The sequence below is a fragment of the Talpa occidentalis genome, unplaced genomic scaffold (assembly GCF_014898055.3).
Source record: "Talpa occidentalis isolate TD23 unplaced genomic scaffold, MPIMG_talOcc4v2.1 talOcc4.7, whole genome shotgun sequence".
NCBI lineage: Eukaryota > Metazoa > Chordata > Mammalia > Eulipotyphla > Talpidae > Talpa > Talpa occidentalis.
Window position 1 is genome coordinate 26,316,918 of NW_023605083.1, and position 13,407 is coordinate 26,330,324.

General features: G+C 42.4%; 1 protein-coding gene across 3 annotated transcripts in view; it reads right to left on the reverse strand.

The window, feature by feature from the left end:
• Positions 1-13,407, reverse strand: part of DMRT1 (doublesex and mab-3 related transcription factor 1) — a 96,674-nt gene that overhangs the window by 1,208 nt on the left and 82,059 nt on the right. For all 3 annotated transcript variants that reach the window (XM_054688990.1, XM_037493582.2, XM_037493583.2), the window contains one exon: positions 1-222. This exon is cut by the window's left edge. In XM_054688990.1, the coding sequence (XP_054544965.1) occupies positions 68-222 (155 nt within the window). In that variant the 3' untranslated portion in view covers positions 1-67. The remainder of the gene's footprint in view (positions 223-13,407) is intronic.

Consider the following 13,407-nt stretch of genomic DNA (forward strand, 5'->3'; position numbering starts at 1 on the left):
GCATCCGTATCCGTGGAATAAGCCCGCTATCCCAAGCGAACGGCCACAGGCAAAGGGCTGGCGCCGCTTACTCATCCTCCTCGATGACGGGAGTGACCGCGAAGCTGCTGGGCTCCGACGCAGACTCACATTCGAGCACTCCCTTTGTGCTCTCGTTACTAATGGGAGAGCTGCTGGAGAGGGAAACCAAGCCAGAATCTTGACTGCTGGGCGGTGAGAATACTGGGAAGTGGAGAGACAGGGGGAGAAAAGTATGTTAAGAGTAACTAGTTCTTCTACATTCAGTGTCTGACTAGGTTCCCAAAAAGAGGCACTCTGCATTTCCATCCTGAGGTGACAGTGTTTTTATCAGTCTTTGAAATTCCCAGCACTTCCTTAGAATGGAAAAATGGTGTTTCTGCACAGTAAATCTGTTTACTGAAAGGGAAGTTAGGAGGCAGAGTCCAGTTATATGTTCATTAAAAATAGTGGGCCCTCCTCTCTTTGGGGGACCAATTTCCACCCCTCACTGAATCTTCCCTCCCCTTACATAAAAGATGCGACCAGAACTTGTGTTGTCAAATGATCCATCTGACAAATTACCCCGAACAGGCCTCCACCGATGTATTTGCAGGACTTGACAGGTAACCCTAGTTTTTCAATATAGAACAAGTGACAGGAACAACTTATCAACTTTTCTGTTAATTCTCTTGTATATCTTGGGGACAAACACTTGGGAGAGTCAGCATACAGACCTTTTGAAAACTAAAAAAGCCATAAATGGGAGGAAAACTTTTGAAAAACATAAAAAAGTAAGAGACACAATTACGCCATGCTAAAGTAGAGGTCAGGTGAAGATTTGGAGAGCAAACCTATGAACATAAAACTCTATTAGGAAACAGACATTAAATATGAAGGATGTAAAAGTAATAAAGTGTTGAACAATTTTTGCAACCTTACAAGCCACAGTAGATACAAAATTTAAGCAAAAGGGTCTCTGACCTTCTTAACCTTAGTGGAGTTTAGATCCACCCCCAGAACTCCCTTTCTGCCTAGCGTGAATGTAATTAAGGGGAAGCTGCAGTGGTAATTTCTCTCCTCATTAACTTCCTGATTGGTTTCAACCTCAGGATTCTGCCGGGCAGTAGTTTGTCACCAATTCCAAATGGCCAATCGTTAATACTAATGTTTGTGTAACTAACTGCCAGCATCTGCCACGGCTTCTTGTACAACAATAATGGTGAAAGGGTACATTAGTGCTCCTGTGTTAATTCAGCTTGTGTTCATCAATAGGGAAATCTATGATGTAATTAGCAAAATGCATTGGGAGCTGAGAGCTGAAGTCATTTGTAGGGAACTAAATCATGGCGGAAGCTGTACTAGGTCCTGATGTGTTTGCCATCAATACTTATTATGTTTGGAATTTAATAAGGTATATTACCATGCTGAAAAGAGACTTTTACAAGAGAACACTATTTACACTTTGTTATGGATTTGGAAAAGGCTTCTGCAGCTTGTGCAACCACACAAATAAATGAAAAGAACTGGGGTTTAAGAAACAGACCTTGAACCACTCCACTGGACCAGAATATTTCAGAAAGCCTCTTTCTTTTCATGTAACATATGGACAGACAGACAGATGGATATCTTTGTATGGTTACCTCAATAAGGAAAGGCATGATCTGAAAACTTAGAAGTGAATAAATTTGAAAAACAATTTAGGCAACTTCTGACAAGCAATTACTTTTGATATTGATAGGTTTTGTTTAGGGTTTTTTTTTTTTTTGTAACTTAAATGAAAATCAAGGATACTAGTCTCTAAGTTTTTTTGTTCTTTTATATAAGGAAACACATTTAACAGTACTTTATATGCATTTTTATTTTTTTAAGATGTATTTTTACTTATTTATGAATACAAGTACTGGGGTGTACACTGCTGTGGGGAGCAGCAGGCAAGGCAGAAGATGTCTCCTGTGCCGTGCGTGTTAGCTCCCTGGCTAGGGCTCGAACTCATGCCCCAGTGGCTGGTGATAGTGGGGAGACTTAAACCCCTGTGCCACCAGGGAGGCCCCATATGTATTTTTAAATCGCTGCAAATCCAAGGTGATTTGTGTTACTTGCACAAAGATGTTATATATACACAAAAATGTTTTCTGCCTTATTACTTACATACAGATCTGGAGAGCCCAAGAACCAACCAGCATCTACCCCATTTCCACCTCAAAACAGTGACAGCTCTTCTGACCTTCTGGGTCCTACAGACTGTCTTCAGTTAGCACCTGACCTAGGAGATGCCACCCACCCCAGTCACACTCTCCCAATCCCCTATTTAGCAGACTTGGAACTAAAGGAAAGAGGGGTGGGATGGGAATTCTGCAAAAGAAAGGAATTTGGGAGTACTCCTTTTCCCTTTTGCTCTCACTCGCCTGGTGGATATTTTCTTGGAAAGTATCCCTGTGTCCTGGCGCAACAGAGACACGCAGAGTATGTTACCTGCCCAGAAGAGGGAGGATCCAACACACTTAATGCATGACTGCACTCCAGAGAAGATGCAAGTCAATAAACCCAAGCTGTTTTTGAAAAATACATCTATTTTTAAAAGCATTTCTCTCAAAATTGAAGCCATGGTATTTTTACTTTTGTTCACGGCTTAGCACTGTCTTTGAATAATGGGCTGCTGACATTAGGGGTTGTATCTGCTGAACTCATTTTGTGTAGCACCTCATAAAAGTAGTTTCAAGTGCATCCAAGTGCACTAAAGATTTAGTGTTTATCTTAGTAACTAATGCCCCAAATCTATTTTACTACCATCTTTAAAGATACCCTCTCCATTTTAATGTAGCTTCATTAAACATTGTTGAGGGGGAAGGGTAATAATTGATCATTGTAGATTACTTAATACCAATTAAAAATTCCAAAGTCAAAATTACCCTTTTTGCTTTTTAAGTTGATTCTAATGAACTCGCACAAGGCTAATTTCAAAGGTTCCTCTTAATTATTTTGTAAAAATGCTAATACCTAGTGTCAGTGGGACTGTAAGGAAAGACATGCAGTTGGTAGCAGTAGAAATTGGTTCAATCTTTCTGGACAGCAATCTAGTGACATGTAATAAGAACCGTAAAACTGTTCATACCCTCTGACCTGGTAATTCCACTCTGGGGAATAAGCCCGAAGAAAGAAAGAATAATTGGCCCAGAGATGCTCAACACATCACTATTTGCATCAGTGAAGATATTAGTGCTTTGCTCTGGTGCTGGGGGTTTGGGAACGGTGTGGGGCAGCTGCTTTGGGGTTGGGGGACAGGACTCATTCACAGGGAATAAACAGTGCAGGATTATGCTACCCTATAATCACTCATAGGCTCCCAGCATTTACAGAAATGGAAGAAATGACTTCTGGAGACTGAAAAGTAAAAAAAGAAAAGAAGGGAAAGCTCACCTATCTGATCTTTTTTCGTGTTCCCATGAAGGTGGGCAAACCTCTGAGGCTGACCCTTGTTTGAACCAGCAAACCCCAGTATCTGTTTTCTCTTAAGTAGCCTATTTGTCTACAGGAGCCAAAGCCTTTTTCACTTACTACTATTTAAAAACAAACAAAAACCTTACACACAATCAATCTTACCAATGCTGGGGGGAAGGAACTTCAGATGGTTTCAGTGATGCCACGGAACCAGCCATATTCTTTTTATAAAATATTATATACATAATGGCAAAAAAAAAATAAGAAAAGAAAGCCCTATCCAACTCTCAAAAACAAAACAAAAACCACTCTAACTGCTAAATCTTTTGACATTGCAAAGACCCCTGACTTTTAACTTGAATGATCTGTTGGAAGTCAATGGACTGGAACGAATAATTCTCTTCCAGTGATGTGAGAAAACAGGATATTCATGCTTGAGAAAAAAAAATTCTTGCTCTGTGTTAAATACTATTAAACTCCCACACTAAAATAAAATAAAATAAAATAAAATAAAATAAAATAAAATTGCAAGTGACATTCTTCGATTGTTAGCAACTCTTCACCTAGAAGCTGGCAGTCTAGGAGGAAAACAAAATTGCTGGCCTCTGGTTTCCTAGAGTTTGCAGGCACAAGAGTCTGATGAAAAGCTGGTGAAAATTTCTTAAACAACAAATTCTTCCGCTTCGTGATAACCATAGTGTTTGGAAATAAAATCATGTCCAATCAATACCACTTAGCAGATATTTAATGTTTCACAATAGAACTCTTTTCCACAGTGGAACTGCTGCCCTTCTCACTAACATTTAAAATAATTAGGATTATCTTAGCTGTCCAAAGCTTGGCAGGTTCAGTTTGTACTTTCAAACAGCATTAATTCTTGGCACTCAGAACAAGGGATAAAAGGTAAAGATATGAATGGAGATCTTTATTCAACCTGATCTATCATGGATTAGCTCATTCTTTTCCAGTTCATGCCTGCACTCTAGTTAAGAGGAAGGCTAAGCTGTAACTGATGTAATTAGAAACCACAAGCTGAGAAAAAAATAGCCCTTTATTAATCTCCCCATTTACTATAAATTTACTAAAAAAATAAGAATCTTTGAAACAATTAAGTGTGTTTTTTCCACCTAAGTGTAGTTCAAGCGTGGTGACAAGAAAGAAGGGTTCTTGAGGATTATGTTTTCCTTGAAAACATATCTTAATTGTCAGTTTTAAAACCTGACACCAATTTTGAGAGGGGGCTGCCCTGCATTTTGTATACTGCAAAAGGAAATGGCCGAGTCATGGTAAATAGAGCTCCTGTACCTGGAACCAGGCACAGCAGCAGAGTTTCCTCCTCCGAACAGACATCACCACCTCTGCAAGCACGGGGACCCGCCATTTTAAAGCCTAAGTGAACATCTCAGAAGTGCACAGTGATGCAAATCAACAGTCCATCCCTTTCCCTTTAAACTTCTTGTAGAACACATATTCACAAAATTACTCTAGGCCAAGTTCTGCAGCACGGTGGAGAGAGTGCTGGTCTGGGAGTCTGAGGATGTGGGTGCACCTGGGCTCGCCCTGCTGTGGCTGCAGACTGGCTTCTCTGCTGCGTGAGGAATCTAAGATACGGTGCACACAGCTCCCATCCCCACACACACAAGTTGACAAACACACAAAGGAAAGACCCATATCTGTGTGTCACTGTGCAGTACAGGAAAAGGGAAAGGGACACCTTCCAGCTTCCCTGGGACCCAGGCAGACTCTCCTCAGGGGTAAGCTTTCCTGCTCTCCCTTCACTCCAATCCCACCACACCAGGTCCTCCTGGGGCCCCACAGTCCTTGCTTGTTTCATAGAGGGGAGTCACTAAAACCAAGTGGGGTCTTAAAGCAAGCCCACCTGTCATCCAAGCAATGTGTCTGTGATAGCAGAGCTACCTGAAAGGGGTTTAACACCTCAAAGGACCATTTCACCTCCCCAAAAACCTCTTATCCATCAATACTGACGTTCCTGGCAGCTCACTCATCCCTCAATCTGTCACCCTCAGTTATGTAGACTCTTCTGTCATTAACCTGTTTCTTCCTGAACCCTTTGTCACAGGCAACAAAAGTGTGTCAGTGAGGAGTTAACTCACTATTATTAGCTCCACTCCCAGCTGCATCCACAGAGACAGTATGTGGTAAACACCAAAGGATACACAACCCAAACATTAAGGTTCCTCTGATTCACTGTATTTTAATCAAAATGTTCCCAATCTCAAAACCTAATCCAAGTGTGGCTTTTTCTTCTCTCCGGTAACAACATCCTGTAGTAAATCTTTCAATTAGCTATAGTGCCGTTTTCATCTTCAGTGGAATACACATAAATGAGACGTGGGAGACTGCCCTAACCTATGTGGACAATGAACTTTAGCACATGAGCCTCAGCTTCCACATCTGTAGAATGAGGCCAACATTAGGTGACTGTGATCATGACCGAGTATAGAGTCTTCTGACTTCCTTCATATGCAGTCAAAGCATTCTTGATTTTGAAAGTACCAGAATAAAATCAGTATTAAAGTCAAGGTATGTTCATTCCAGGACACACATGTATTTTCCTTTTTGAGAAAGCTAGAAGCCAGAAAAATAAGTTTGCTTCTTCTTGGGCCTACACAATAGCTAGAGCAACACATCCAAGCAGCAACTCCCCCTGCTTCCCTGAATTCTCACTTGGGTAACAGGCCCCTCATTACAACTCTGCCTTTTTCCTTTATTTAAGGGGGGTGCTGACAAGACGGCTGGTGTCAAATTAAAATCACAGAGTAGAATGTCTGTGGACATCTTAGAAAGCATACACAAATAGTATTGTTACTAGCTAACAATACTATTTCTTTTGAGCTTTCTCAAAAACAATCAGATAAACTGTCCTGTCTCTTCAGATGACGGTATCTGGGAGCAGGAGGAATTCATGTTTTTGAGCCTAGTTTGTCTTTAAAGATTGGAGCTCAATGAACACAGGCTTCAATGTCCTAACAGCAGGGTCTCATGGTTTCTAATCAACAGGCACGGGGTACCTGGAGCACTGATGGCATGAGGCTACCTGGGGCACCAGAAGCTCCGCCTCGGTCAGAATACAATCTCTACCCAGGCGGGCCTGCTTCATCCTTCCTGAGCTGCTGCTCCTGGTCCACGCTCTCATCTTTGGAGACACAGATTGTGTTTCCCTCGCATGGGAACACTGGGGATGGGATGGGGTCAGAGAGGTTGCAAGGTGGTGGTGGTGGGGGGGTCCCTTGGGGGTTCCCTCCCAGGTCTTGCTCTGATCACATTAGACCGTCCATTAGGCTGGGCAGAGCCTGCTCCAAACAGCAGCCTTCAGAAATACCTTTGAGTCTCTTGAGTCTTCCACTGTTTATGTACCTCACCAGGTTGCTTTGACAATCAGGGAGGTGATATGACAAAACAGTCTGTAAACATGAAGGCCTCTACACTTGTCAGTCAGTATGTTCTCGGTCTCTTCTGCCCTGGCGCGGACCTGTGCAGGTGTCCAGGGAAGGAGTGGCACTGCACTCCGCTGTCTGAGGCAGGACCAAGCTATTAGCAAGGTTTTATCAAACATTTAAAAATTTATTATAGATCTTATTAAACATTGGTTGGAAAGGAAAAAAAGAATAATGATAACACAGCTTAAAGATCCCCACATGTTCTCAGGTAAGTTTCAATTATGATGTTGAGGGAAAGAAGACATTTACTTTATTCCCTCTCCTGCACACCCGTAGAGCGAAAGCTAAGATAAATCCCATACTGAAACCTAAGCCTGTTACTTTGTGCTTTTACAGCCTCGTGCGCAGGGCTTCAGTTACCCATAACATTTCCTGGGGCTCAATCAACAGGCAAGAGTAGGCTGGACCAGTCTGGCAGACAGCCGTGAGAACCACCTGGTGGCAGAAATAGGAGGTCCAGAAGGTAAAACGCAACAGCAGGGAACCAAAATGAAGCCGAGAACACCTACCATACAAAACCTGCACACGGTACAGTGCACACAGTAGGTGTTTAATAGAGGAATGAGCCAGAAAGAAGACAGAATTCTGTCTTCCCAGACATACTGCAATCACAAAATAGGGCTAGCTCACACACTGGCAGAACATCTTGAGTCTAAAACCATTTTGAAGATTGTAAAGTGCAGGGATTTTATTTCATTACATCTGCATTTACTGCACAAAGACTTTATTGCAAAGTCTGGGCACCAGGCAAAGAAAAGTCAAACATATCCTAGGACAAATGGTAGAAGCAAGACATCACTGATAAGAATAATCACAGATGTTCAACCTTACATGTTAACATATGATAGAAATCTCAGCCCTGGTGGGCATCTTATTATGGCTAAGAAAAAAAGATTAAATTTCTTGAGTTCACACTACACCAAGGGAGCTGGTCACACAGAGATAGTGCCCTGCCTTCGAACCTAGCACCATTCATAAGCTCAGTTTCCAGCTAATTCACCAGCTTTCGGTTAATCTCTCAGCTCTGGAATTACATCAAATCCCATAAAATATGTTGCTTAGCAAAAATATTTAAAAGGTGCAGCTTTATATATATATGGTTTTTAGGATGTCTTTAAAAATATCCTAATATTCTGTAATTAAATGGACAGACGAGAATGTTCTTGAGTCATTCCTCAAGTAGAATTGGTATGACATTTGCTGCTTTGCTGCTTGTAATTTTGAATATAAAACCAGTGCCCTAAGTGACATGCAGATAGCAGGTAGGGGTCTGTTAAGTAATTATTTTATCTTTATTTCCAACAACTCTCAGAGGTGTTGTTGGTGAACACAGTGCCTTCTAGGAGACTGCCTACTTCAGAAAAAGGAAATAGGGCCTCCCCGGTGGCGCAGCGGTTGAGCGCTGGGTTGCGAAGCTGCCCGCAGCCTCTGCAGCGCCGGTTGGATCCCCGGGCGCTGGGCGAGGGTCCCACATGGCGCGCAGACCTCTCCTGCCTCCAGCTGCTCCCCTCAGCAATGTACTTCGGTCCGTCTGCCTGTTCTGTTTCCCACTCTGTCTCTGGTGAATTCTCTCACCCTCCCGTGCTTCTGACTGTACCCAGTGCTAAAATAAATAAATAATTTTTTTTTTTTTAAAAAAAAGAAGGAAATACAACCCTTCCTTGGCATTGGCTATCATACTACACCTTCTGTTTCTTTCTAACTAGCATTACAGGGAATTTAAGACTGTGATTATCACTATTTTTTTTTTTCTGATACAGAAGAAGGAAGCAAACACTAGGACACATCTAAATAAAACATATCCGATGAAATCAATCAGGATAGAAAATTCCAGGCATTTCCAGACAGGAGACTACATGCCCATTTACAGCTAAAAGTTATTTTACCACCTCAATACAACAGCCCTCATGGATGGATAAGCTAGTTCAGATTACAGGAGCAAGAATACACTCTTTTGAAATGGTTCACATGAGGGTGAATAGAAATAAGAAAATAATAGCACAAGCTGTGTGTTTTTTCTGAAAGACTATTTCTACATTTTGCATAAGATCCCAAGTGCTAAAAAAAAAAAAAATACGTGTATTTCATAAGATCTTGTTTAACATGCCATCAATTAGCCCCAAAGAAGAAACTACAATCTTTCAAGAGGTTTGATCTGCTGGCCATGTAAGTGCTTTCAACAATGTGATGGCATGTTTCCCTTTCCCAGGGTTTCTATATATTTTAATTGTTTCAGAAGAGATGAGCTCACATTTTCACAAGTATTTTAGGTTGCCTTTAAGAAAGGTATACTTTTCCTTTCCAACCACATCCTGTCTGATGTTAAATGTAACTATAACCTTTGCCCCCCCGCCCCGACCCAGTAATTCCACTCCTAGGCATCTATCAAAAAAATTCAAGGGCCTCCTTGGTGGCGCAGGCGGTTGAGCACAGTGCAATGAAGTTGTCTGCAGCATCTGCAGTGCTGGTTCGATCTCCACTAGCCGCAGAGATGCCCACATGATGAGGCAGACCTCTCCTGTCTCACCTGCTGCTCCCCTCAGCAGTGTATTTCGTCAGTCTACCTGTTCTGTTCCCCGCTCTGTCTCTGGTGAAGCCTCTCACCCTCCCGCATATCTGGCCTGCACCCCAGTTCTTGTATAAATAAATAAACCTTTAAAAAAAATTCAAAAGCACTAATTCAAAAGGAAATCTTATACCTAACTTGCTAGCCCTATCAGTATTCTTGCTCTGCTTCATTTTTGCCAGAATGACCCCTTAAATTTCCAGAAGCATTTCTCTAACAAGCACACCTTGGTTCTGACAAAGTCCAAGCACACTGACTAGCATTTGAGGAGCAACCTAATTTTCCACTTTTCCTTGCACATAAACTATGGTCCAGACTCACTTCTCCTCTTAACCCTACCACAGACCTATATTCCCTCCCTCTCAGCTCCATTTGGCCCCACTGTCTTGCCAGTTCCACAGTCAAAACCCAGTTCAACCTTTCCAGCAACAGTCTCCCTCTACTCACTACTGCCTGCAGAGCATTTTGCTTGTTCCTCTTTTGTGTCACTATCACCTTTACGTTCTGTATTACCTTTCAATGCAGACCTAACAACTCCCCCCACCCCAACAGAAAAAGGTGCAATCCATGTCTTTGAGGTCCTTTGGTGGTCCTTACCCATTGCAAGAGTTCAATAAGCAGGAACTGATGAATGAATAAAAACAATTCCCACTGGTCAAAGTCAACTGATCTGTTGTTTAGGTTCTCACCAATGACGATGATCATACTGGATGTGAAAGCACAAAAGCCTGGTGGAGAGGCAGCCAGAATGACAAGAGAGCAGTGACAGCAGACAGTGCCAGACCCACATCAAAGAAGGGGTGAGGCAAACTAAAAGCAGATGGGAAACCAGTAGGGCCAGGAGTACAATAATTTATGTGGCAATGAACACGAACCCTCAAAAAAGGTTCAGTACCCTTAAGGCAAGAAAGAAGAGAATCCAGGGCCTCCCCGGTGCTCCTCAAATGGTGGTGCAGCGGGTTGAGCACAGTCTGTGAAGCTGTCGGTGGTCTCTGCAGCGTGGGTTCGATTCCTGGTCGGCCAGGGAGATTCCCACATGGCGTGGCAGACCTCTCCTGTCTCGCCCACTGCTCCCCTCAGCAGTGTATTTCGGTCCGTCTACCGGTTCTGCTCCCCACAATGTCTCTGGTGAATCCCCTCACCCTCCCGCGCCTCTGGCCTATACCCCAGCTCTTGTATAAAAATAAATCTTAAAAAAAAAAAAAACCAACAGAATCCACCGTCAAAGGCACTCCCAAGAAATCAGTTTTTCTGAAAATTCACTGATGCAAAACAGATCATTTCTCAGTGATGCTCAATTACTGAGACATGACTAATCTATTTCTAAAACCAAGTCCCTGGATAGATGTAACTCCATTTTGGTCACTAACAAAAGGATCAGAACTGAAGCCAAAAAACAAAGGTATATAGAAATAATTTTTCTTCATAATAAAGCAGCTTAGCTTTAACAAAAGTAAAAAATGTGGCAGTGTCAGATAGATTGTGAAGATAATGTTTTTATGAGCGATTGACTGACAATGTGAACACCACAATAAATAAGTTTGGTTCAACAAACACAGAACTTGTCCCTAACAACAAACAAACCCATACTCTTCATAAACGCACCTGAAACATTAATGCAAAATGATCGTGTCCTGGTCTACAAAGCATGATCGACCAAATTCCAAAGACGTTTATCTTTCAAAACTTTGAAGTCTTGAAGATTTAAGTCTGTAGTCCATCAGAATAACTCCTCAGGGAAAAAAACCTTTCAGCTTTAAAAAATGATAAAAATATATATATAAATTTCACTGACTCACTAACCAGCAGGCCAGCATTTGGCCACAACATAATTGATTTCATCCTTAATGCTACTGTTCAAAGTACTTAAATGCCTGAGCACTGATTCCAACCCACACACTCCTCCTCGATCCCACATTCCAAGTAGATCAGGTCTTTTCACACTTGGTTCATCTTCACTGAAGACTGTAATTAAATCCTTAATTTGAAAACAAGAGTGAAAGTCCAGCACTCACTGCATTATTGGCTGCCCCCGAAGCTCAGAGCAAAGAGCAATCAAATAACAAATGGCAACCTCAGCTCCTTCAAGCTTAAGTGACCTGCTCATTTAATAGGTCCACTCATCTCAAAAGTGACCAAATATTTTTCACAGCTATTTGCAAGCTCCCTGGGAATCAGAAACTTTGTTTAAATTTTGTTAACTGACCAGTTCATGCACCGCCTGGTCTTTTGATGAAGCCATCAGTTTTAAAGCATCAATTTCAAAACACTTGTCCAAGGTGTTGAAGGAGGTCTTAGGAAACTGAGTGTTCTCAGGAATGCAATGACTACTGTTGGTCCTCTTTCTTAATATAACTCCAGAATGAGCTAAAGCTTTTTTAGTATTAAAAAAGGCATTGTGGCTTGTTTGGTTATTTAATTCATCAAATAGGTATTGAGCATCTGCTCTGCACACTGCACAGCTACAGAGACAGCACATAGCCAGGAAAAAAACAAGTTTCTGTCTTTGTAAGGAGAACTCGAGGAAGCCCTGGGTCACAGACATCTGGGACTAGATTCTGCTGGGGTCACTTACTGGTGACGTGGCCATGAGCAACCACTTAACATACCTGAACCTCAATTCCGCACCCATCAATGACAAACAGTAACGTTAAAGACTGTTGTCATTGAGGAGAAACTGAACCAAGCACTCAGCTCACATGAGTTCCTTCCTCTGCTTGTCCTGTCTCCCAATGAAGGATCACATAATCAGTGATTGCTGCAGGGACTACTGGAACCAAAATCAGGAGGAAGGGGGAGGCTTTTCCCCAAGTATGTGTTTGCCTGATCCTTTTTTTTTAACACAATTTTTGACACCCATTAAGTTTTCTTTTATTTATTTGTTTGTTTGTTTATTTATTTATACATACATACAAGCACTGGGTACAGTCAGAAGCGCTGGAGGGTGAGAGAATTCACCAGAGCCAGAGCGGGGAGCAGAGCAGGCAGAAGGACCGAAGTACACTGCTGAGGGGAGCAGCGGGCGGCAGGAGAGGTCTGCACGCCATGTGGGAGCCTCCTCCGGTGCCGGGGAGCAGCCGGGGACTAACCGGCAACCCAGCGCTCAACCACTGCACCACCGCCACCGGGGGAGGCCCGTTTGCCTGCTCCTGCTCCTTTGTGTCTCTCTCACTTTTTGCACTTCTTCTGTTTCAACCTCTCCCTGGTCTTCCCTCAACCAGCTACAGAGACACTTCTATTCTTTCAATATGCAGTTTGGAGCTTTATCAAGAGGTAAGTGCAGCGTTCTGTCTGATATTTTCATTTCAAAGAGGTGGCTTCTAGACATTGCGGAGACAAAATTCCCAAGTGTTGAGGGCAAAACAAATTTCTCAAGTGTTGCCCACACCACTTAGTATACAGAATCTTTGCTAGTAAGTAGATACAACCTTCAGTTTCACTTCTACATGAGGTTTTGGTAATGCAGAGAAAAAAATAGGCATTCTTGCCGAATGAGGTTTTGCCCATACCTGGTCTATGGCCCCACCCCAGCATGGAATCACAGCCTTTCAGGGTGATCTAGCTGAGAGGATATCAAAGCCAACAGAGAGGATGAGAAGATATCAAAGCCAAGAGAGGTTGCTGATGCACAGTGAGCACAAACTGCTTGCTTCAATGAGTGCAGGCTGGTAGACACTAAGGAGATGACATAGGACTTCTCAGGAAGGCTGGACTTGGGCCTAAGGCAGTAGCTAGGAATTGCTGACTTAGGTGAACAGGCTGGTGAAATGAGATTCAGCCCACATTATTTATTAGCATAATTATTAATAATTGCCATCGTTCATTGAGCCCCTATTGTGTTCCTTATGTACTTTTCATATTCTCAAAAACTCTTCTGGGAGGAAGGCATTAAAATCCTCATTTGAAGCAGATTTTTTAAATGGAGGCTCAGAGAGTGATTAA